The 26,304-nt window shown below is 41.5% G+C and overlaps 1 protein-coding gene across 1 annotated transcript in view; it reads left to right on the top strand.

Annotated features, from left to right (window-relative positions):
* Ikzf3 (IKAROS family zinc finger 3) overlaps positions 1-26,304 on the top strand; it is a 74,472-nt gene that overhangs the window by 8,495 nt on the left and 39,673 nt on the right. The window contains exons 2-3 of the mRNA XM_090350776.1: positions 6,917-6,970; positions 7,346-7,447. Coding sequence (XP_090206902.1) covers positions 6,917-6,970; positions 7,346-7,447 — 156 coding nt within the window. The remainder of the gene's footprint in view (positions 1-6,916; positions 6,971-7,345; positions 7,448-26,304) is intronic.

Here is a 26,304-nt window from a genome sequence, read left to right as displayed (position 1 = left end):
ATACCTGATAGATCTTCATTTCTTAATAGGTCACAGAGACTGTGTGCTTAAGCACAACTTTTTGTTGTTTTAAAAAATCTTTTTCTGTTCCTATGACATACAAACCCTTAGCCTAATTGTGATTAAGTTCTAAATACTAAGTCCCGGTGATTGTAAATAGAGATTCCCTCCTTGAGCACTTGTATGTTAAACTTGTCATTTAAAATATGATGTAAAAATCAATGTTAATAAATTCTTTAAAAAAATCTTTTTCATCCTTTCTATAAAATGGGTGAAATCATAAGGTACCACTGTATCTGTTTCTCTTCTAACAATACTGTGAGGTGGAAAGAAATCTTGTTACACCACTGGGATGAGTGCAGATGCCATCTTTTGCTTAGGACAACACACCAACAAAAAGAATGGTCAGAGAATTTGCCCTGTGTGTGCTTAGAAAGCTGGAGTAGGCCCTGATATGTGCATTAGTGTTTCCCTGAAATAGAAAGGTGATTATATATATATATATAATATAGTATATACAATTCAGTATGTATAATTTAAACCATATGTAGTTTAATATAATTATAAACAATATAGTATATTACATATGTGTAATATATGATATATGTAATAGAATACACTAATAATTTATAATGATATATACTGTAAGTGTATTATATATGTATATGAAGGGTTTAAACAAGTTATACAAGTAATGGTCTATTTTTTTTTTTTTTTGCCAGTCCTGGGCTTGAGCTCAGGGCCTGAGCACTGTCCTTGGACTTTCTCAAGGCTAGAGCTCTACCACTTGAGCCTCAGCACCACTTCTGGCTTTTTTCTATGTATGTAGTACCGAGGAATCGAACCCGGGTCTTCATGCATGCTAGGCAAGCACTTTAACCACTAGGCCAAACTCCCGGCCCAAGTAATGGTCTATTAGAAAAAAATGTATGCATCATGTAATGAGGAAAGGAGTTGTAAGCTAGGTATTCACTTAAGGTATTCACTTCAACTGATGTTACTCCAACTTAATGTTACTGACTCTAAGGTTCTAGAGTTATCTTCAGAACTGTTCTTGTGGTAGATTCCACTGATGTGGTGGTGATGAGGGGAGTTGGCTAAGGTTTTGGCAGAGATAATAGCTGGCAATTCTTTGCTACATTTACAGTCCCGAGAAATAGCGCTGTAAGACTAAAAAAAATTCTGTAGATAGTGCTTTACTTTTCAAAGATTTAGTCTGTATGAGTGAACTTCTTAGGTCGGAGAAGTTACTTTTTGTTTTTGGAAGATGCATGGGGTTAAGGGAGTCAGTTTACTGTTAGAAAATAAAAAGGAATGTCTACTCTCAGAGACAACTTTCTGGTACTTGTTGGGCCCCAACACTGCATGCAGGTGGTAATTCAGAACAGGATTCTTTTTGAAATTTGACATTTTATTCTCTATTACATCTTGTACTTTCTACTGGGTAAACAAATTAGTGAGTAGAAATCTGAGCTGTGAAACTGAGAGGAAACGTGTTAACTAGTATCTTAATTGCTCTTTGATAATTATCTAACTATTATAAATAAAGCTAAGTTCATAAGCATTTAAGGGAGAACATGATTGCAAAATTTGTTGCTAATGATAATTTGGTTTTTCTCATAGATAATTGACAGAGCTAAGAATAAGACATGTATATGATCATTGATAAGGTCTCAGTTAACTAAACTCCTGCCATTTCCAAATTTAAATTTTATTTGTAATCTGCCTCCTTTATTTTGAAATACACGAATGATATTCTCTAGCATCTTAAAAAATCTTTTGAAGCTGATATATCTATTGATTGATTGATCGTGTCTAGACTATGACTTGAACTTAGGACCTCATACTCTCACTTAACTGTTTTGTTCAAGGCTGGCACTCTACTAACTTGAACCACAGCTCCAGGTATGGCTTTTTTTTTTTTTGCCAGTCTGGGGCTTGAACTCAGGGCCTTGGTACTGTCCCTGAGCCTCCTTGTGCTCACTTGAGCCATAGCATCATTTCCCGCCTTTTTTTTTTTTTTTGAGTAGTTTATTGGAGATAAGAGTCTCCTGGACTTACTGGCTTGGGCTTGCTTCAAACTGTGATCCTCATATTTCAGCCTCCTAAGTAGCTAGGATTACAGCTTCTTAGTGTATTCTTTTGGAAAATACTTTGAAACATGTTGACTATCTAGATAATTAAAGACCTCAGTAAGTCAGACGCTGGTGGCTCACGCCTGTAATCTTAGCTACGCAGGAGGCTGAGATCAGAGGATCACAGTCCAAAGGAAGCCCAGTTAGGAAAGTCTGTGAGACTCTTATATCCGATTAACCACTAGAAAACCAGAAGTGGTGCTGTGGCTCAAGGGGTAAGGTGGCAGCCTGGAGCTGAAAAGCTCAGGGACAGTGCCCAGGGCCAGAATTCAAAGACCTAGTAGATCCCACCAATAGGAAATTTTGGGGAGGTTTGTCTTTTTTTTTTTTCTAAAGTGCAAAGAAATGACAGAATGATAAGTTAACTAGTAAAAAGTTTTTGCCACATCTAGGAACATTTTATTTTTTGCCAGTCCTGGGCTTGAGCTGAAGGCCTGAGCACTGTCCTTGCACTTTCTTAAGGCTAGAGCTGCACTACTTCTGGCTTTTTCTATGTATGTAGTACTAAGGAATTGAACCCAGGACTTCATGCATGGTAGGCAAGCACTGTACCACTAGGCCAACATCTCAGCCCCTAGGAACATTTTAATTGAACAATTTTCTGGTGTTCAATTGGGAATTATTTTACCATGTATCCTCTGCTGGCTTTGAATAAAAGTTTACATTCATATAAACAACTCTGAATTTGGGGTTAGGAGGAGAAATGTACTCCAATCTATTTTGCTTTTGTGTTTAAAAATTTTTAGCAGCTAAAAAGAATATCCATGTGGCCTGGTTTCAGTGGTTTAGATACCCTTTGAGGTTGTGAGTGCTAAGGTAGTTACGATCTTTTTCTCTTAGAAGCTATACCCAGTTACTTGGAGTGTTATTTACACTACACATAGAGGCACCTGAAGAAAATATTATTGAGACCCATTTAAATGTCATTGCAGAGTTCAAAAGGTTCAAGGGACCAAGACCTTTTGCCTCTATGTCACCAAATCAAAAGCCATCTATCTTGCTGCGTTTAACTAAAAGATGTTCCCACATGACAGTTGCTCATGAAACCTTTGAACTAGTTTTCTTTTTCTTTCTTTCTTTCTTTTTTTTTTCTGTTGAGAATCCCTTTAGTATACAGTTGGAAATTTCAGTTAGCTATTTTTCGTTGAGTTACTTTGAAAAACACAATCCAGCTCACAGAAAAAGTTGCATAATAGTACAAAAAAAATCTGTTGTTTTTTTTCCGGAGATTTTGAGAAAAGTTGCTGACATGATCCCTATCATTCTTGAATAGAGAATATGTCCTATCTTCTACATAACCACAGTACAGACATCAGATCAAGAAGTTAATATTCATAGATTACTACTATTTCATCCTGAGACTCCCCATCTTGTCTTTTGTTTTTGGTTTTGTACCCGTAGTGGGTCTTGAACTCAGGGACTTGCATTCTTGTTTAGCTTTTGTACTCAAGGCTGGCACTCTACAATGAGAACTACACTTCTGTATGGAAATATCAACGTTTTCTGGTACTTGGAGATAAGAATCGCAGGGCCTTTTCTACTTAGGCTAGCTTTGAACTATGATCTTCAGATCTTAGCCTCCAGAGTAGCCAGGATTACAGACATGAGATACCACAATTCTTTACTGCGAGAGGATTCACATTAGAATTGCACACTCTATTTCTCTTCAATGTCCATAAGTCTGGTGTCACTCTTTCATTGCTCATGATCTGGTACTTGAGGATACAAGTCAGTAGCACTGTAAACTATCCCTCAATAGAATTTATTTGCTTCCTTGGGGCTTGCTTCCTATTATGTATGTTTGTTTGTAACCAGATAACATGCCAATTTCTCTTTCTCTCTTTTTTTTTTTTTTTTGCCAGTCCTGCGCTTGAGCTTAGGGCTGAGCACTGTCCTTGGACTTTCTCAAGGCTAGAGCTCTACCACTTGAGCTTCAGCACCACTTCTGGCTTTTTTCTATGTATGTGGTACCAAGGAATTGAACCCGGGTGTTCGTGCATGCTAGGCAAGCACTTTAACCACTAGGCCAAACTCCCGGCCCTTTAAATAGTTTTCTACTCTGATTTTTTTTTTTTTTTACCAGTCCTGGGCTTGAGCTCAGGGCCTGAGCACTGTCCTTGGACTTTCTCAAGGCTAGAGCTCTACCACTTGAGCCTCAGTACCACTTCCGGCTTTTTTCTATGTATGTGGTACCAAGGAATCGAACCCGGGTTTTCATGCATGCTAGGCAAGCACTTTAACCACTAGGCCAAACTCCGGGCCTCTCTTTTTCTTTCTTTTCTTCTTCTTCTTCTTCTTCTTCTTCTTCTTCTTCTTCTTCTTCTTCTTCTTCTTCTTCTTCTCCTCCTCCTCCTCCTCCTCTTCCTCCTCCTCCTCCTCCTCCTCCTCCTCCTCCTCCTTCTTCTTCTGCCAGTCCTAGGGCTTAAGATCAGGGCCCTGGGCACTGTCCTTGAGCACTTTTGCTTAAGGCTACCACTCAGCCACTTGAGACTCACAGCACCACTTCTAGCTTTTTCTGTGTATGTGGCACTACGAAATCGAACTCAGGGCCTCCTGCATATTAGGCAAGCACTCTACCACTAGGCCACACTTCTGGCCCTAACATGCGATTTTCATTCATCCATTACTGGCAATGATCACACATAACTTCATTCAGCTACAATGTTCTTCATTAGGACTATCCATTGTGTAGTTACTCTTTCAGTTTTGTAATTAATAAGTGTTTGAGGACAGAAGTATTTTGAAGCAGCTGGGTGCGCATGATGGCTCACGCCTGTAATTCTAGCTACTCAAGAAGCTGATATCTAAGGATCATGGTTCAAAGTTCCAATTAATCACCAGAAAAGTGGAAGTGGCACTGTGGCTCAAGGGGTAGGATGTCAGCCTTGAACTGAAGAGCTTAGGGACATTGCCCAGGTCCAGAGTTCAAGTCCCACAACAGACCAAAAAAAAAAAGTATTTTGAAGCAAAGTAAGCATTCCATTCCTTATCGGACTTTCAATTTATTGACCTATTTATTTATTATTATTTGTGTGTGTGTGTGTGTGTGTGCGTGCTCACACATCAGTCCTGGAGCTTGAACTTAAGGCCTGGATGCTATCCCTGAGTTTCTTTTTGCTAAAGGCTAATACTATACCACTTGGCCTACAGCTCCACTATGGCTTTTATTGAATAATTTATTAGAGACAAAATTCTCATAGACTTTCCTGCCCAGGCTGGCTTTGAATCACAGTCCTCAGATCTCAGCCTCCTAAGTAGCTAAGATTACAGGTGTGAGCCACCAGCACTTGGTTTACCTACTTACTAATATCATGAACTTGTGTGTCTTTTTCTTTTTTCTTTTAAAATTCATTTATTTTATGCTAGAACTGGGCCTTGAACTCAAGGCCTGAGCATTTTCCTGAGCTTTTTGCTCTAGGCTAGCACTCTACAACTTGAGCCACAGCACCACTTCCAGCTTTTTCTGTGTATGTGGTATCCAGGAATTGAACCCAGAACTTCATGGATGCTACACAAGCACCCTACCACTAGGCCACATCCCTGGCCTTGTTCCTCTTTTTCTTTTCTTTTTTTCTCCTCTTCTTTCCTTGTTTATTTGTTTTAATGCTGGTACTAGGGCTTGGACTAAGAGCCTCGCACTTTTGCTTAACTTTTTTTTTTTTTGCCAGTTTTGGGGCTAGAACTCAGGACCTGAGCACTGTCCTTGGGCTTTCTCAAGGCTAGAACTCTACCACTTGAGTCACATTACCACTTCCAGCTTTTCTATGTATGTGGTACCATGGAATCAAACCCAGGTCTTCGTGTATGCTAGGCAAGCACTGTAGTACTAGGCCAAACTCCCAGCCCCTGCTTACCTCTTTTATTCAATGCTGACACTCTACCACTTAAGCCATGCTTCTACTTCTGGCTTTTTTGCTGGTTAATTGGAAATAAGAGTCTATACAGACTGACTTTGAACCATAATTTTCTGTTTTCAGCTTCCTGGGTAGCCAAGATTACAGATGAACCACAAGCACATGGCCTATAAACATATTCCTTAATGAGTTATAATCCTGTACTATAACTGTTATTTTATTGCTTTCTGGTCTCATTCTTGGCCAGTGGAAACTCTTCATGACACTTTCATATCCTTTTACAATATTCTCTTTATTCTGCCATTTCTTGTTTGCTTTCTTTTTTCTTTCTTCTTTTTCTTTCTTTCTTTCTTTTTTTTTTTTGCCAGTCCAGGACTTGAACTTAGGGCCTGAGTGCTTTCCTTGGGCTTCCTCAAGGCTAGAGCTCCACCACTTTTCTATGTATGTGATACCAAGAAATTGAACCTGTGTCTTTGCTCGTGCTAAGCAAGTGCTCTACCACTAGGCCAAACTACTTCTGTCCTCTTCTTTGCTTGCTTGTTTGCTTTCTTTCTTTCTTTCTTTCTTTTTTTTGTTAGTCATGGGGCTTGAAGTTGGCCTGAGCGCTGTCCCTTAGCTCTTCAGCTCAAGGCTAGCACCCTACCCCTGGGCCTGAGTGTTGTCCCTGAGCTCTTCAGCTCAAGGCTATGGCCCTACCCATGCTACTTCTGCTTTTCTGGTGGTTAATTGGAGTTAAGAGTCTCACAGACTTTAGTGCCCAGGTTGGCTTTGAACTGCGATCCTCAGATCTCAGCCTCCTGAGTAGCTAGGATTACAGGTATGAGCCACCATGCCTGGCTAAAATAGTATTCTTAATAAGTCTGGATTGCCTGAATCTGTGAGAATGGACTATGTGTATCTAATCTTTCATAACCCCTTTCTCTTCAGATATACAACCAAGTCCGGAGCTGAAAAACAGTCAGGAGCAACCTGTCCCCACAGGTAACACTGGGTCTTTCCTCCTTAGAAACTTACCTTTACTGAAGAGTTACCCCCCCACACACACATTTGGATATATATGAGAGGATTCTGTTTATCACTAAGAGAGTATGAAGATGATAATATACATTTATAAAAATCTTTTAAAAGTGGGGCCGGGAGTGTGGCCTAGTATGCACGAAGACCCGGGTTCGATTCCTCGGTACCACATACATAGAAAAAAGCCGGAAGTGGTGCTGAGGCTCAAGTGGTAGAGCTCTAGCCTTGAGAAAGTCCAAGGACAGTGCTCAGGCCCTGAGCTCAAGCTCAGGACTGGCAAAAAAAAAAAAAAAATCCTTTAAAAGTGATTGCATACTTAAACCTCCTTTTGTCTTTTAGAAAGTCCAGCAGCTTCAAGTGACTACAGTTTAACCAAATCGCATGAAATAGAAAATGTGGATAGTGCAGAAGGCCCAGCTAATGAAGATGATGATGTAGGAGGTAAGTTATACTGTACACACTGTACCCAGGTATGGGTGAGACTTTGCCTGCTAAAGAAACCAGCCCTGCAAGGAAAGTCTGCATTTGTGGGATTAATGACAGTGATTCCATTTGTTCATTTCACATATATTTGCATCTAATAGTTTGTTACAAGACTGCAACAAATCTTGAGACTGTAAGATATTCATCAAGTTATATTAACTTCATTTTCTTTCCATTTTTCTATTATTAAAAGTAATACTTTTGGGGTGTTTTCCAATATCAATAGCCAGCTCTTCAATTCTCCAGACAATATCTTTGTGTCTAATAACTCAGTTCTCTTTGGTTTTTTTTTTTTTTTTTTTGGTTCATTGTGGAGCATGAACTTTGTGTCTGGGAGCTGTCTCTGAGCAATTTAGCTCAAGGCTAGTGCTCTACCACCCGAGCCACAGCACCACTTCAGTTTTCTGGTGGTTAATTGGAAATAGGAGCCTCATGGACCTTTGTTCCCAGGCTGGCTTTGAACCACGATCTTCAGATCTCAGTGTCTTGAGTAGCTAGGTTTACAGGTGTGAGCCACCGGCACCTAGCTAGCCTTTTTTTTTTTTTTTTTTTTTTTGTCGGTCATGGACTCGTCCCTGAGCTCTTCAGCTCAAGGCTACTGCCCTACCCCTTAAGCCACCATGCCACTTCTGGTTTTCTAGTGGTTAATTGGTGATAAGAGTCTCATGGACTTTAGTGCCCTGCTGGCTTTGAACTACGATCCTCAGATCTCAGCTTCCTGAGAAGCTAGGATTACAGGATAAGCCACCGCACCCAGCTTTTAATTTTTTTTAGGTTGTTGTTGTTTTCTTGTAAAGATCATTTTATTCTAATTAACTAAAAATCAACATCAAAACAGTTGGTTTGATCTAATTTACTGCTTTTTATATGCTCTGCTTTCACTATCGATTATATTTTTATGCTAAGTTAACTTTTGTCATCAGAGGCAGTTTTCCACTTTTCCAGTGTCTTCTTTTTGATTAGACTATTGAGCGTGTACAGTTCCACATCATGTCAGTGCCAGGCCAAAGTCACTCTGACTCTAGGTACACTGCAAAATCTGTTTTATCTCTTAGGAGATAAAGGGCTACCATGCTGCTGCTGTGCCATTTGTGTTCCCTGGGGCTCCTTGTGAGTGATGCCGGGCTTGGAGGACTCAGCATTAGTACCTTACTGAAGATCCAATGTGTGTCTGATGGCAGAGCCCATAGCCATGCCAGTCTCAAAAGATGTCATCTGGGGTATAGCTACAAGACAGCCAACTGCAGACACTAGGGCTGCTGGTGGTTATGGTGGTCCTGGGGGCTCATGGGGGAAAGGGGGTACCTAGGTGTAATTCTCATCTGAAGGGCCATGTGGGAAGTATAGCTTCTGCTTCCATGTGTCATCCCAGTGCTAGGAGGCTCTACTTTTCCAACAACTCAGTTCTAATAACTGACTCCCACTATTAACAGAAACCTCACAGCTTGAGGGGGAAGTTCCATAAGATTGCGTCCACTAAAGATGCCAGGCTCCAGAGCCAGGTCCCAGATTATTTGGACTTCTGTCTGCCTTGGATGTAACGTTGAGGGGAACCATTCACCCCCACAATTTGAGTTTAATATCCAGCACAGCCAACTAGAATCTGAGCTCAGTCCAGCACAAAGATCTCATTCAGTACTTTCTTTTACATTTGTTTTAACTATTACACTAACAGTAACTGAAGTGTGTATTTCACATTTTTTTTACTAATGGGTTACGTTTCTTCATCTGTCCAGTGAACAAGCTCTTCAGAAGTTGAGTCCATTTCTAAATTATACTGGAAAGTTTTGTAGCTTTGACTTTTGTGACTGACCACAGTGCAGTTGTAGTTCCATTCTGTGTGTGGTCATATTGCCAGCCAGGAATCAGAGTTCCTTATCTATCATCCTTCCATCCTTTTTCTTCCCAAACCACATGTTTCTGTTGAGCCCAAGCTGAGCTATCAAATCCTACCCCTGACACCAGTTCTGGGATGTTTTCCAATACTAACAATATACTCTCCCAGCAATTCCTTTGTTGGGTGTCTAGCAATTCAATTCAATTCTGACATTAATTTCCAGAATTAGGTCAGATCTCACATTTCCCCCCACTCCTATTGCTTCACTCATCAGTCACCATTACCCACCCATACCTTTGTATAACCTGGACAAATTTGGGGCTTCTAGCAATTTCTTCTCCCTCACAACCAAGTATGGCAATTTGTTGGAATGATCCTTAGTTTCAGGGAATTAGTTTTCTCTTATTATACTAGTTTATTATAAGCAATTCAACACAGAACCAGCCAGATTAAAGAGCTGTAAATGATGCAGTGGTGTATTAAGGGTGGTGCTTCCATGCCCTCTTCAGACACTTAGCTACTTCTGTCTCCCACCTGGAAGCTCTCACAATCACACTGGGCACGAGGTGTGTGTGTGTGTGTATGTGTGTGTGTGTGTGTGTGTGTGTGTGTGTGTGTGTGTATGTGTTTATTACAGGGGTTTGAACTCAGGGCTTCATACTTGACAGGCAGATGCTCAGTCTCTGAGCCACAACTCCAGTCCTTTTTTGCACTGGTCATATTTAAGACTGGGTCTTGATTCCTGTCTGAGAATGTGCCTTGGCCACAGTCTACATATTTTAGGCTCTCTGATGTAGCTAGAATAACAGATATGCATTACTGTGAACAGCTTTTGGTTGAGAAGGCATTTCATAAACTCTTCTGCCCAGGCTTACCTCAAATCATAATCCTCAAGTAGCTAGGATTATAGGCATAAACCACTGGTGCCTGGCTTGTGTAAGAATTTGTATGGAGTCTAATCTCTAGCCTTCCACCCACCAATCATTGGATGGGGCTGAAAGTAGTTCCAACCCTCTAATTATTTGGTCTGTCTGGTTATTAGCCTCATCCTGAAGCTATGTAGAAGCCCCAGCCTAAGTCACCTCATTAGAATAAACTTAGGTGCTTTTGAACAGGGTTTGTCATAAATAACAAAATATACTCTTACCACTAAGGAAATAGCATGAGTTTTAGGAGCTCTGTGCCTATAAATAGCAATAGGAACAAAGATCAAATATATCTGTGTATTATACCATGGTTTGGAAGGTTCACTGAAGAAGGAATCTTAAAAAGTCATCTCTGTCCTACACACCAAAGATAAAATGTTATAGTAGCACTATGGAATACTTATGTTCAGACTTTGTGTGTGTGTGTGTGTGTGTGTGTGTGTGTGTGTGTGTGTGTATGTTGAGGGGAGAAAAGAGAATAGTTTCTCAGAATTTTGTCTTTGGTTGCTGAAGACCAAGAAATAAAATTCTTTGTCTAAAACTTCTGAGATTCAAATCACAGCTTCAACTCACGTTCCTGCTCTGTTGAGCTATATATTAATTTGTGCCGGTTTTAAACCACAAAGGCAGCAAATGCTGCTAGTGCAGGATGTGGTCATGTGTGCACATGGTGTCTCAGCTTCATATAGCTTCACACTGACATCCATGGAGTGAGAGCCAGAGTGAGGCAAATGGGAGTTGGGCCCTCGCTTGTGTTTTTGAGAGTGAAGGCTTGAGTTCCAGTAGGTTATACTGGTCTGGGAATATATAATTCATGTTGGCATTTTCTCTGGGTTTTACATTTGCAGGTGATTAGGAGAGAAAAGAATGAATATCCTGGCCGGGAGTTTGGCCTAGTGGTACAGTGCTTGCCTAGCATGCACGAAGACCCAGGTTCAATTCCTTGGTACCACATGCATAGAAAAAAGCCGGAAGTGGTGCTGTGGCTCAAGTGGTAGAGCTCTAGCCTTGAGAAAACCCAAGAACAAAGCTCAGGCCCTGAGCCCAAGTCTAGGACTGGCAAAAAAAAAAAAAAAGGAATACCCAACAATAACAACAACAACAACAACAAATAATAATAATTTTCATTCAACTATGGCTTGAACTCAGGGCTTCTAGCCCTCATTTGGCTCTTTTTGCTCGAGGCTGGCGCTCTATCACTTGGGCCATACCTCTACTTCCAATATGAGAATTTAAAACAGACTATAAGCAGGATGCTAGTGGCTCATGCTTATAATCCTTGCTGCTTTGGAGGCTGAGACTGGATCATTGTTTGAACCCAGTCCAGGCACAAAAGTCCACAGGACTCTATTTCAGTGGAAGAAGCCAAGCGTGATAATATGTGTTTGTCATCTCAGCTATGACAGGAAGCCAAAAATGGGTAGATTGTGATCCAGACAATAAACTAGGGAGGAAATAAGACCTCTCTCAAAAGTTGCCAGCATAAAAAAGGGCTGGAAGCAGGGATGGTAGAGCACCTATCCAGCCAGCTTGAGGTCTGAGTTTGATCCCTAGAGCCTTATAAAGAAAAAAAAAAAAAGCTATAAAATGCATGGGTACAGAAGACTCTAAGCTGACCCTGCTCTAGAAGTGCCACCAAGGAGGAAAGAGAGTTAGATTCAGTCTCTGTGGCCCAGTCACTTTGGGTTCTCTCTTTTGTAGTTGCCTATGACATTTCTGTCCCCTGACCATCCTCCCCCTAACTACATGTCAGTGGATTAATGGCATATCTGCTTATAAACATTTTGTCCTGTTGCTAGCAGTCTGGAAGTGTCATTTAGTTCTTGCTAGAGACTAGAAGATATGATTAATCATTCTAAATCATTTGGGAAAGAGAGAAGAAATTGAAATTGTTGAAAGAATATGCCATTCTTTCATAATTAACTTCCCAAATTGATTACTGCATTACCAATATTGAAAGTTTATTTGGGTCATGAGCTTTGAAAACGTAGCTACAAGGATCTTTCTTTAAAATAAGAAAGATATAGGCTGAGTGGTAAGAGTGCTTGCATAGCATGCACAAAGACCCAGGTTCAATTCCTCAGTACCACATACATAGAAAAAGCCAGAAGTGGTGCTGAGGCTCAGGTGGTAGAGGGCTAGCCTTGAGAAAGTCCAAGGACAGTGCTCAGGCCCTGAGTTCAAGCCCCAGTACTGGCATGTGCGTGCGTGCGCCTGCGCGCGCGCGCACACACACACGCACGCACACGCACACACACACACACACACACACACAGAGTATACTGGAACCACATAACCCTTCTCCCCCTTCCTTCTCTCCCTCTCTCCTCCCTCCCTCCCTCCCTTGCTTCTGGCTTCCTGATAGGAGTATCTTTGCCCTAACACTCGCTCTCTGCCATGGTATTCTGCCTTTCTACTGGCCCAAGGTGATGTGGTTAAGCAACCATGGAACGCAGTCTCTGAAGCCATGAACCAAAGTGAACATCCTCTCCTTTTAAATGTTTTCTCTTTCCTCAGCTATTTGTCTCAGCAATGGAAATCCTATGAAACACTGCCACCATCTACTACTTCTGCTGGCCATTTGTTCTGGAGCTGCTAGAATGTTCCAAAAGTATAGGATGAACCTCATCACCTATCAGCATCAGCTCTTAACCCTCTGCCCAGGGTACATTTTTCTTCTCTGTGTTAGTTTCCCAGGGCTTTTCATTACAAATTAGCACAAAATGTAGGACTTGAAACTAGAGATATTTATTCTCTCCCGTGTCTGGATTCTAGATGTTGGAAGGACCATGAAGTCTCCATGGTAATTATGGCAATACAGCTCCAAACTCTGCCTCTTTTATCATGTCATTTTCTGTTTTTGAGCTGGGGCTTGAGCTCAGGGCCTGAACACTGTCCTTGGAATTTTCAAGACTAAAGTCTACCACTTGAGCCATGGCACCACTTCTGTTTTTTTCCATGTATGTGGTACTGAGGAATCAAACCTGGATCTTTGTGCATGGTAGGCAAGTACTCTACTACTCGGCTAAATTTCCAGCTCCTGTTATGTCATTTTCTTCCCTGTGTATCCTTGTATGACCTCTGCTCTTACAAAGATTCCTTGCAATCAGGGCCCAAAATAATCTAGTATGACCTCATCTTAACTAATTACATTTACAAAGATCCTGTTTCTGAATAAAGGCACATTCTGAATTTTTGGTGGGACATTATTGAACGTACCAAACCTCTTTCAGCTTGTGACTTTGCAACTGAACATCAAATATACCTGATATACTTGGTGAAATAGATTTCTTTTCATTTAATTGTATGATTGTAATATATCCATGTAATTCCTTAATTACTTCTTTCTTATAAAAGTTATGAGGGGCCTGGAGTTTGGCCTAGTAGTTGAGTGCCTGCCTAGCATACATGAAGATCGGGGTTCAATTCCTTGGTACCACATATATAGAAAAAGCCGAAGTGGTACTGTGACTCAAGTGGTAGAGCTCCAGCTTTGAAAAAGCCCAAGGACAGTGCTCAGGCCCTGAGTTCGGGCCCCAGGACTGGCAAAAAAAATAAATAAATAAAATAAAAAAGAAAGAAAAAGAAAAAGTTATGGTTCTTCTTTTAGTTCCATGAGAAAAGTTGAAAAAAAAATTTTTTTCCAGTCCTGGGCCTTGAGCTCAGGGCTTGAGCACTGTCCTTAGGCTTTCTCAAGGCTAGCACTCTACCATTTGAGCTACAGCACCACTTCTGGCTTTTTTCTACATATGTGGTACCGATGAATTGAACCCGGGTCTTCGTGCATGCTCAGCAAGCACTCTGCCACTAGACTAAACTCCCAGGTGAGAAAAGTTGAATTTTATAATTTGCTGAAAGGCCTTGAGTTTTCTCCTTTGTGATACCTTGTGAGTTGTAGATATTTGGATCAAAGATAAGAACTTTAATTAATAAATTTGCTGAAAAAAATAATATTCCCCTCCCCTTAGAAAATACAGCTTCCATCTTCAGTAGGTTTCCATAGCATATATATTTTTAAATTTCTTTTGAGGTCTTTAACTGTTTCGTGCTTAGAAGATGTACAAATTACTTTTGAGGCTTCTGAAAGGCAAAAACACAAGCCACATTCGTGGTTTATGGATGCTAATTACGTTATGTTTAGATGTGGGGGAGGGGAGTGGCTGGAGTAGGCTGGGAGAGACCAAGTCAGCTACGCCTCAGTACTCACTGAGGTTCCAGTGGTACTGCTCAGATCATGCAAATATGTGCTTCAAAAGGAAGTGCCGTTTTTTATCAAAATATGACATCTCTCAAGCCCAGATCAAGGCCACATCGCTCATGGGATGCAGGGGTTATCTTACAAAATCAGCCCTGCATGGCTGCAGAAGTTCACTCACAGGGGATTTCTGTGTGCTCTTACCTTGGGCAGAGTGTGTTACAGCCTCTACTGTGTCAAATGGGGTAAGTTCTATTGGTGATAAAACCCAGAAGATGAATCTTTTTTTTTTGGTAGCATTGAACTCAGGGCCTTGCATTTACCTGGCAGGCACTCTACCACTTAAGCCATGCCCTCAGACCTTTTTTGTTGTTTGCTTTGTTTTGGGGGGGGGTTGGTTATGGGGCTTGAACTGAGGGTCTGGGCACTCTCCCTGAGCTTTTTAGGCTACCACTCTACCACTTTGAGCCAGTTCCAGTTTTCTGGTAGTTAATTAGAGATAAGAGTCTCATTGTCAGTGGTGGCTCATGCCTGTAGTCCTAGCTACTCAGAAGGCAGAGATCTGGGGATCAAGGTTCAAAGCCAGCCCAGGCACAAAAGGACCTGAGGCTCTTATCTCCAGTTAACCTCTAGAAAATGGGAAGTGGGGCTTGGCTCAAGGGTAGGGTGGTAGCCTTGGATTGAAGAGCTCAGGGACAGCGCCCAGGCCTAGTTCAAGCCCTACAACCCAGACACACACAAAAAAAGTCTCATGGACTTTCCTATGTGGGCTGGCTTTGAACCCTGATCCTCAGATCTTAGGCTTCTTAGTAGCTAGGATTACAGGCATAAGCCACCAGTACCTGGGTATTTGAATTATTTTCAGATAGAGTCTCACTTGTTGCTCAATCAGAGCTATAAATAATCCTCCTACTTATGCTTCCCTAAAATTTGGGATGACAGGTACATGCCACCACACCTAAGTTTTGTGGTAGAGATGAAGGTCTCAAGAACTTTTTTCTAGAGCGATCCTAGTCCTTGATTCTTTCAAAAGCAACGACGACAACATCATCTTTAAATTTTATTTTTAAACCAAGTTGTGTAGCATAATGAACCAAAAGGAAAGTATAAGCACACATTTGGGCAGCTGAAATGGTTCAAGCAACATAGGTCTGCCACTCTACGGAAAGGATCCTTGGAAAGTTTTCCCTTTTCTTTGCTTTTGTCTGTGGAACAGTAGTCTTGGCGCCACCTTCCAGTCAGATTAACAAGCTCAGGAGACACCCACAGGCACATGCTGACTCTCAACAGCAGCTGCTCTTGCCATGTGAATTCTGGGCTCCAATGAAGTTTGGCACTAGTCATGGTGACCGGGCCATTGTAAGCCCTGGTACAGTGTGCTAACCACATACGGCACCCTGCTGAGGGAGACCAGGAGAGTCCCTTTGGTGGGCCAGAGCCAGCTCATAGTCACTTGTTAAATTTCTAAGAATTTTATCAGCTGGCTCATTTCACACTAGTAGCTTGAAATTGGGCCATGGTGAATATTTATGCCACCAAAGAAGCAAGCTACAAATAAGCCCTTCCCGGACCTGAGTTGACTATTACATGTTTTCCAGCATTCCACTGGACTGAAGACTTAACCTGACTCATGAGGTCCTGATTAAAGTTACAAGGACTGGGATGTCACTTAGTAATAGAGCACTGGCCTAGCTGAGCAAGAGCCCTAGGTCCTGAGTTCAAGCCCTAGTGCTGCAACAACAAAAAGAAAACCAAAACCAGGAGCATGGCCTAGTGGTAGAGTGCCTGCCTAGCATGCATGAAAGCCAGGGTTCCATTCCTTGGTACCATATACACAGTGAAAGCTGGAAGTGGTGCTGTGATTCAAATTAGCCTTGAGTACAGAGAGGCTCAGGGATAGAGCCCAGTCTCTGAGTTGAAACCCCAGAACTGGAAAAAATGCTGGATGAACTCTTAGAAAACAGCTTAAATAACTTCTCCTCCTTCTTCTCCTTCTCCTCCTTCTCCTCCTTCTCCTCCTTCTCCTCCTCCTCCCCCTCCTCCTCCTTCTTCTTTGTTAGTTGTGGGCTTGAACTCTGGGTTGAGCACTGTCCCTGAGCTCTTCGGCTCAAGGCTACCAGTGGGCCTGGGTGCCATTTTTGATTAATTGGAGATAAGAGTCTCATGTTCTTTAGTGCCTTGGTTGGCTTTGAACCTTGATCCTTAGATCTCAGCCTCTTGAGTAGCTAGGATTACAGGCATGAGCCACCACACCTGGCTAAATTTATTTTTAAATCATTGTTTTAATGGTGATGTAAAGGGCTGGGAATGTGGCCTAGTAGTAGAGTGCTTGCCTATCAATGCATGAATCCCTGGGTTTGATTACTTGGTACCACATACACCGAAAAAAACCATAGTGCTGTGGCTCAAGTGGTTGAGAAAGCTCAAGGACAGTTCCTGGGCTCTGAATTCAAGCTCCAGGGCTGGCAAAGAAATAAGAAAGAGAGAGAGAAAGGAAAAGAAAAGAAAGAAAGATGATATACAGAAGGACTACAGTTGCTTAAGTCAAATAAAGAGTACATTCCTTTTTGGGCAATGTCACCCTTTGGCTCTCGCTATTGGAAAACAGTTTTTTAAAAGAATAGGTATCCTCCCCTTGACAGCTTTGGTTTGTGGTTTCTTCCAGCATTTAATCAGAGATCTCTCAATGGGTTAACATACTATTCAGACTCAGAGTTTGGAAAATTGACTAACAATGAGGCAGTTTTAAGTTTTGAGGTTTTAAAGTCTCCCTCTCTATCTCCCTTTCTCTCTCTCCCTTTCTTTCTCCTTCGCCTCCCCCCCAAGCACACTCATGCACACGTACACACACACACACACACACACACACACACACACACACACACACACACACAGAGCAGATGAATGAAGATGTCAGAGCCGGGCCTAAAGGAAGACCTTGGTAATCCAGCCCTTGGTGTATAACCTTCAAACACCAATAAACAAGATTATCTGGATTTAACATGTGACCTTTCCCATAGTGAGTAGTACTTCCAGATGTTTCCTCATTTAGCTGCCTGGTTGAAATCTGCTTTCACTGACTGCAGTTGGATCTAGATTTGAGGTTGCAGAGTGACAATCTTGAAAACTATATTCTGCAGTGGGGGGTGATGCTGTCTAAACAGTAACATATGGAGACCGACGGTTTAATAATTAAAAATAATTTGTGACCTTCCCCATAATAGATATGTTAATTATGTCAAAGTGAAGAAGTAAAAATGGGATCATGATAGATATTTCACTACATTCGTCAGTCTGGTGGCATTAAAGATACCGACAAGATTTGTTAGTATCAGCCCTTTCTGCACCTGTGCCTACAGAAGCAGAAATCCAGTCATGTCTTTTGTTTTCCATTGGTACCAAAGAAGTGCATAGCAGCCCTGGAGAAAATAGGGGATTTGTTTTCTTATGCAGTACTGGGGTTTGAACTCATGGCTTTGTACTTGCTTTATAGGCAGTCTACCAGATTCTCCATGTCCCTAGTCAGTTACTTTTTGAATAGAATCTTGCTTTTATTTCCTTGGCCTAGCCTATGATCCTCCTATTTACACTTCCCACATAATTATCAAGGCAGGCTTGCTACAACATACTCAGCTTTTATTGGTTAAGAGGGGAGTCTTTTAAACTCTTTGTCTAGGGGGGCCTCAAATTGTTATCCTCCCAATTTTAGGTTGCTGAATAGCTAGGGTTTTAGACATATGCTATTGTACCAGGCTAAGGTTTTTCTTGTTTTGTTTTGTTTTGTTTGTTTGTTTTGGTAGTACAAGCTCTCCCATTTGATACAGAAGCATCCTACCACTATACCTCTAGAGCTATGCCTCTAGTCTTTTTTTTCTTTCCTTCAGTCCTGAGGCTTGAACTCTATGCCTGGGCATTGTCCCTGAGCTCTTCAGCTCAAGGCTACTGCCCTACCCCTTAAACCACAGCCCCATTTCTGGTTTTCTAGTGGTTAATGGGAGATAAGAGTCTCACAGTCTTTAGTGCCCGGGATAGCTGGCTTTGAACCATGATCCTCAGATCTTAGTCTCCTGAGTAGCTAGGATTACAGGTGTGTGCCACCTCACCTGGCTCTTTTTTTTTTTTTTTTTTTGATGGGTCATGGGGCTTGAACTCTTCCTGGGCACTGTCCCTATGCTCTTCAGCTCAAGGCCCTACCCTTCAGCCAAGCCCCATTTCCCATTTTCTAGAGGCTAATTGGCGATAAGTCTCAGATCCTTTAGTGCCTGGGTTGGCTTTGAACCTTGATCCTCAGATCTCAGCCTCCTGAGTAGCTAGGATTACAAGCGTGAGCCACCGCGCTTGGCTATTTTTTTTTCTTTTCCGCCAGTCCTGGGGATTGAACTCAGGGCCTGAGCACTATCCTTGGGCTTTCTCAAGGCTAGAGCCACTTGAGCCACAGCACCATTTCTGGCCTTTTCTATGTATGTGGTACCAAGAAATCGAATCCAGGTGCATGCCATGCAAGCACTCTACCACTAGGCCAAACTCTCAGTCCTATTTTTTTTTTTTTTTTGCCAATCCTGGGCTTGAGCTCAGGGCCTGAGCACTGTCCTTGGATTTTTCTCAAGGCTAGAGCTCTACCACTTGAGCCTCAGCACCACTTTTGGCTTTTTTCTATGTATGTGGTACCAAGGAATCGAGCCCGGGTCTTCGTGCATGCTACACAAAGCACTCTACCACTAGGCCAAACTCCCGGCCCCTATTTTTTTTTTTTTTTTTTTGCCAGTCCTGGGCTTGAGCTCAGGGCCTGAGCCCTGTCCTTGGACTTTCTCAAGGCTTGAGCCTCAGCACCACTTCCAGCTTTTTTCTATGCATGTGGTACCGAGGAATCGAACCTGGGTCTTCGTGCATGCTAGGCAAGCACTCTACCACTAAGCCAAACTCCCGGCCCCCCTATTTTTTTTTTTAATCAAAACATTGACTATGTAGTTCACACTGGCCTCCAATTTATTTATTTATTTATCCATCCATCCATCCATTCATTGCTGGTCCCAAGGCTTGAACTCAGTGCCTGGGCTCTGACTTTGAGCCTCAGACCCTGCCCAACACTAGCACTCTACCACTTGTTTGTTTGTTTATGTAGTACTGAGGAATCAAACACAGAGCTTCATGCATGCTAGGCAAGCACTCTACTGTTAAGCCACATTCCCAGCCCACTGGCCTCCAATTTATAATCCACCTCCCTCAACCTCCTGCGTCACCAGGATTGCAGGCATGTATCATCACACCTAACTCAGAATAGCTTTTGATGAGCTTCTTCTAAGTTAGTCCAGGTTGGTGGCCATGCTTCCTAGCCACTAAAATTTGGAAATAACTTGATATATTCCTTTATACTCCCCCCTCTTCCTCCCTCCCTTCCTATTTTTTCATTTCTTCCCACTCCCTCCTTTTTCCCTCCCCCATCCCTTCTCTTTTAGTAGTTCTGGGATTTGAATTCAGGTCTTATGCCTGCCAGATAGGCATTCTACTCCTTGAACCATATCCCCAGACCTTTTGCCAATCCTGGAGCTTGACCTCAGGGCTGGTGCACTGTCCCTGAACTTCTTTTGCTCAAGGCCAGGACTCTTATCACTTGAGCCACACCATCATTTCTGGCCTTTTCTGTTTATGTGGTACTGAGTAGCCGAACCCAGGCTTTTTGTGCATGCAAGGCAAGCACTCTACTACTAAGCTACATTCCCAGTCACTCTCCCCTAATGTTTTTGCTTTTATTATTTTTTAAAATAAGATCTCACACTTATGCCTAGGCTAGCCTGGATGTTGATCCTCCTATTTGCACTTCCCTTGAAGCTGGGACAACAGGCAGAGGCATTTATTACCTTTCTTTATGGCATGCAGCCCAGACCATCTCTGGCAGTTTTATATGACTATTCTTTACTTACCATCCACTTGATTTTGCAGTTCTAGTTCTTCAGGTTTTACTAGTTCTTTCTCTAAAACCATATGGAAAAGATAATTTTTTGTGTGTGCTTTTGTCTTATGAGAGAACTAAAGTCTCACAACCTTAGGCAGACTTTCATAGGACTTCCCCACATGTGTTATGCAACTGCTGCTTTGTAGGTCAGGGATGTGCCCACCAATTAGTACTCATAGCCTAGCCACGCAAATAGAAACTGAGACAGAGAGCATCATCTATAAAATCAAAAAGTATTGTAAGGAAGGGCTGGGCACCGGTGGCTCACGGCTGCAATCTTACCTACTCAGGAGGCTGAGATCTGAGGGTCACCATTCAAAGCCAGCCTGGGCACGAAAGTCCATGAGGACTCTATCTCCAATTAACTGCCAGAAAACCAGAAGTGGCGCTGTGACTCAAGTGGTAGAGCGCTAGCCTTGATCTGAAGAGCTCAGGGACAGTGCCCAGCCCCACAAATGACTGAAATTAAAAATTAAAAACCAACAAACAAAAAAATACACATTTGTCATGATGTTTCTATATGGCTGGTAGCTAGCTATCAGTCTGATTTTCATTTGTTAAGACTTCTTGAAAAAATTATTAATCTGGTTATAATTTGCATACCTCTAAATGTTTAATGATTGTCTATCATCCTCAAAAGCCCCTTTGTACCTGACTGCAATCATTCATCATTCTTACTTCCAGCCTTAGGAAGCAAACGAGCTGATTTTTTTTTTAACCAGTTGATGGACATTCAGATTATTTATCTTTTTTTGCTCTTATGAATAATGCTGTTGCTGAATATTTTAATACAAGTCTACATGAACAAACTTTTTTTGAGTAGATACTTAGGAATAGAATTGCAGAGTTGTATGGTAAATTTATGTTTAATTCTTGTAAGAAACTTCCTATTTGGTTACCAGTTGTTTGAAAAGTTACTGCAAAGTTACTGAAAATCATCCTGTAAAGGATGATTGTGATCAGGAGTATTGTATATGTAAATGAATTTATTAAAACAAAACCTGCTGTACAACTAATTGATGTCAATAAGGAAAAATTAGCCCAGATCTTAACATCTTAATGCAAATGGGTTATCCTGGAAATATGGGCTCAACATACTCTGATTCTGAATGTCTCCCAGGACTATGATATAGACGTTGACCTGCATTGTATTTCTCCACGGGGAAGTAATCCTTCTATCTCCCTCCAAACTGCTCCAAACTCACTCAAGGTCATTGTTAATGTGGTTCTAAGGATTTTTAGACTGAAGCCGGAATTCCACACCAGAGATTGGCTGGATACTGCATCTAGTTCTTTGACATTTAGACCATCCAGCTTCTGTATCAGACACACACACACACACACACACACACACACACACACACACACATATACACACACACCAGGAAAGAGGATATGGAGGATATGAATAAAATCCAAATCACAGACTTTTGGAACCTAACATAGAAGTGAGCTCCCCTATCATCTTTGCCAAGTTCTGCTGCTTAGATCCAGCCTGGACTCAAAAGGAGAAGGCAGTAACCTTCTAGGAATCATGGATTCTAGGAAGCTGAGATCACTGGGAACCTTTCTAGAAAGCTGCCTACCACATTTTCTAGTTGGGTGTACCATTTTACGTTCCCAACACATGAGTTTCCTATTTCAACAAATCCTCTCCAAGATGCATTATTGTGTATCTATTAAAGGTAACCCTTCTATACCATTAGCAGGTATAAAGTAGTATCTCATTGTGATTTTAATTTGCATTTCTCTAAATGATTGATGGTGTCAAGTATGTTTTCATTGGCCTGATATCCATTTGTATAATTTCTTTGGTGAAATGCCAATTCACATGGTTTGTGGGTGTTTTTGATTGGGTTACTTGTTTTATTATTGCATTGTGGGATGGTGTCATAACTAAGAAATCTTTGTCTAACTTGGGGTTGTGAACGTATTATATGTCAACTATTATGCTAGGGGATATACTTTTATTTTTTTGCCAGTCATGGGGCTTGAATTCAGGGTCTGAGCACTGTCCTTGGGCTTTTCTCAAGGCTAGAGCTCTACAACTTGAACAACAGCACCACTTCCAGCTTTTTCTAAGTATGTGGTACTGAGGAATCAAACCCTGGTCTTTGTGCATGCTAGGCAGGCACTCTACTACTAGGCCAGACTCCCAGTCCCATGTACATGTTTATTTTGCTTCATTTCATTACTGAACAATTCCATAAGATGTTATCTTTGCCCAAATGAGAAAATTCACAGAGGTCAAGTGACTTGCTAGGTTCATCTAGTTGGTAAGCTCTAGAAATTGTGCAAGATTTCAATTCTATAGCATCCCTTCCTTGTAATGATCAGTCTCCATTCTATTTATTATTTGATTGCAATTAGTAGAAATATCTCTATGTGTGATCATTAGAATTTGTCACTGGAAATAGAAGAAGTATGTATACTCCACAGTTTGTTGGCTAGATTCCACCCTAGTGTTTCTTTTTCCTGCTAGATAATATTTTGCCTACAGTTTCAGCAGTTATACCTCACAACATAGTTCCAATGATGACAAGATAGCTTATTCCTACGTGTGCTTTTATTTTTTATTTATTTATTTATTTTTTACCAGTCCTGGGCTTGAGCTCAGGGCCTGAGCACTGTCCTTGGACTTTCTCAAGGCTAGAGCTCTACCACTTGAGCCTCAGCACCACTTCCGGCTTTTTTCTATGTATGTGGTACGGAGGAATCGAACCCGGGTCTTCATGCATGCTAAGCAAGCACTTTAACCACTAGGCCAAACTCCCAGCCCCTACGTGTGCTTTTAATGGTACATATTCACTTAAAAATAGTGCTGAGTTTTTCCCTATATTTCTCTAAACTCTTGTCCCACTATTCAGTTTTTGTGTGTGTACCATATTGGAGCTTGAACTCAGGGTCCAGGCGCTGTCGCTTAGCTTTTTCACTTTTGGCTTTTGGAGATAAGAGACCCATGAACATTCCTGTCTTGTCCCTATTTGAAAACCAGAGGGTAAGGGAAAGGAAGCAGATAGTGCTGATGTCCAAATAATATGTTGCAGATGGTAAATTGTATAGTATTTTTACATATTTTATTTCAGTCAGTTTAATGTTAAAAAGAAAAAAGAATCTTCTAATTTTGAATTCTTATACTTCTTCCCTCTTCTGAAAGCCTTGTATACCCTTTGGGTCTGATTGGTGTAGTTTCAGTTAAAAATACAATTTATTGTTTTTCTGCACTCTGAGCTAATGTGCTAGCTTTAGGCAAAATTGCAATCTGTGCAATTTTTAAAAACATCATCAACCCTAATTTTGTACTTGAGGCAAAGAACAAAACAATTGTTCACTCCTTCCTCACTTTCTTCTCACCTTTTTTCCTTTCTTTCCTTCTGTTTGTTTGGTTCAGCAGACACGGAGCTCTACAACAAGCAGAATATTTAATGTTGAGGGTGCAGGCAGAATAAGGTATAAGACATTGGCATGCAGCAGTTCTATGTAGTTCTATGGGGAAATGGGACCATGATAGAATGAACAAATTTGGAAAGAAGGAGAAAGATATTGAGTGAATTTGCAACTTGTTGATTGTGAAACAAGTGTAGGGAACCAGGAAGTGGTTGAATGTGTCTGCCTGGGGCTTAGCAGAGAGGTCGACTGGAAACAGACTTGAGAGTCATCAGCAATAAAAAGTTTCATCAGGAGAGACTGTAAAGAGAAGAGGGAAACAATTCAAGAAACAGGCCCCCAGGAACCATTCAGAACTAGGAGATGGAGAAAAAGGAGTACATGGAAGAAATAAACAGGGGACAAAGGAATAGAAGAACCAGTAAGGACTGCAGCAAAGAAGAGGATCAAAAAGCAGAGCTTCGGGTCAGGCTCCAGTGACTCATGCCTGTACTCCTGGCTACTTAGGAGGCTAGGGTCCTAGGATCATGATTTGAGGCCATCCTGGGCAGAAAAGTCTATGAGATGCTTATGTCCAATTAATCAGCAAAAAGCTGGGAGTGGAGTTGTGATTCAAATGATAGAGCAGAAGCTTTAAACAAAAAAAGTTCAGAGGGCCTGGAGTTTGGCCTAGTGGTAAGAGTGCTTGCCTAGCAGGTACAAAGACCCGGATTTGGTTCCTCGGTACCACATATATAGAAAAAGCTGGAAATGGTGCTGTGGCTCCAGTGGTAGAGCGCTAGTCTTGAGAAAGCCCAAGGTTAGTGTTCAGGCCCTGAGTTCAAGGCCCAGGACTGGCAAAAAAAAAAAAAAGATAGTTCAGAGACAGGACCCAAGCCCTGAGTTCAAAATCCAGTGCCAGGGCTGGGAATGTGGCTTAGTGGTAGAGTGCTTGCCTAACATGCAGGAAGCCCTAAGTTGGATTCCTCAGTGCCGCATAAACAGGAAAAGCCAGAAGTGGCACTGTGGCTCAAGTGGCAGAGTGGCAGAGTGCTAACCTTGAATGAAAAGAAGCTCAGAGACAGCACCCAGGCCCTGAGTTCAAGCTCCAGGACTAGCAAAAAAAAAAAAAAAAACAAACAAAACATAACCAAAACAAAAACTCAGTATCAGCACACATACAAAAAGGTTAGTTTGGGAATGATCTTTAGGCTTCCTGTCTTGTCTGATATAAAGGGATGTATGTACTGAACTGGAGTCAGTGTAAGACAACTATTTTCACCAGCCTTGAGTGAAAAAGCTAAGGGATTATCCCATTGCAAAGTGATTGAGTTGGAGGGGCAGAAGCCAGACCACAGAGGCAAGGAAGCCATCTGGAAGTCATGTGGACATGGAGTCTAATGTTCTAATTCTGGCACTCAGGAGACAGAAGCAGGAGAATGGCAAATTGGAAACCAACCTGGGCTACATAGGGAGACCCTATCACAAAACAAAATAAAACAAAAGGTCAGCTGGAAAACTGGTCATCACAGTGGAGTTTGTGCCTTCTGTTGTATTATAAGGAGAAACTCTACATGCCATATATCGTTATAGACAAATTGGGGATATGTTGTTGATATCATGTTCTAATTGATTTACTACTTTTTCCCTAGGTGTGGTCATTTTTAGTAAGTAGGTTCAGGTATTCCAAGAAGTTTATTCATTCATTTATTCAATGCTTAAAGTAACTGAGCCTTCAGACAGGTTCTGGGGACATATATGCTATTGTGCTGTTAAAACATGGTCTCTGCTTTGAAGACACTCCTGACGTATATGGGATATAAACGTGTTAATTGTCATGACATAGACAATAAACAGTAAGAACTACTCCTGCTCTGAAGATGGAAGACATTTTTGTTTCTTCTTTTTGGTCCTGAATGTGATATTGTGACAGCCAGAATGTTCATATCATAGTTAACTTAATTATATGTGGGTGACACTTTTTGAACTTTTCTGAAAATTATATTTTAACACACTTTAAACTTCTTCATGGGTGCTATTTTTGTTAAAAAGAAAAAGAAAAATAGATTGCAGGATTGGAGGTATAGCTCAAGTGTTATAATACCTGCCTAGTAAGTAATAAATACTGAGTTCAAACTCCATTGAAGAAACCTTTACAATGGACATAAATGAAACCAAATTTCATACTTATAGATCACTTTATGATTTAGCAGGGACTTTCATTCATCATTTTCTTCAGATTTTACTACTTGAGGTTAAAAATTGTACCTGGAGCTAGGCGCAGTGGCTCATGCCTGTAATCCTAGCTACTCAGAAAGCTGAGATCTGAAGATCACGGTTCAAAGCCAGCCTGGGCACCAAAGTGGGAGAGACTCTATCTCCAAGTAACCACTAGAAAACTGGAAGTGGTGCTGTGGCTCGAGGGGTAGGGTGGTAGACTTGAGCTGAAGAGCTCAAGGACAACCCCCACCCCCAGAGTTCAAGTCCCACAGCCAACCAAAAAAAAAAATTGCACTTGGAGCCAGACACCTATGTCTC

This window comes from Megascapheus bottae, chromosome 17, assembly GCF_031878675.1.
Source record: "Megascapheus bottae isolate mThoBot1 chromosome 17, mThoBot2.hap1, whole genome shotgun sequence".
Taxonomy (NCBI): domain Eukaryota; kingdom Metazoa; phylum Chordata; class Mammalia; order Rodentia; family Geomyidae; genus Megascapheus; species Megascapheus bottae.
This window is presented reverse-complemented; position numbering and strand designations above follow the sequence as displayed.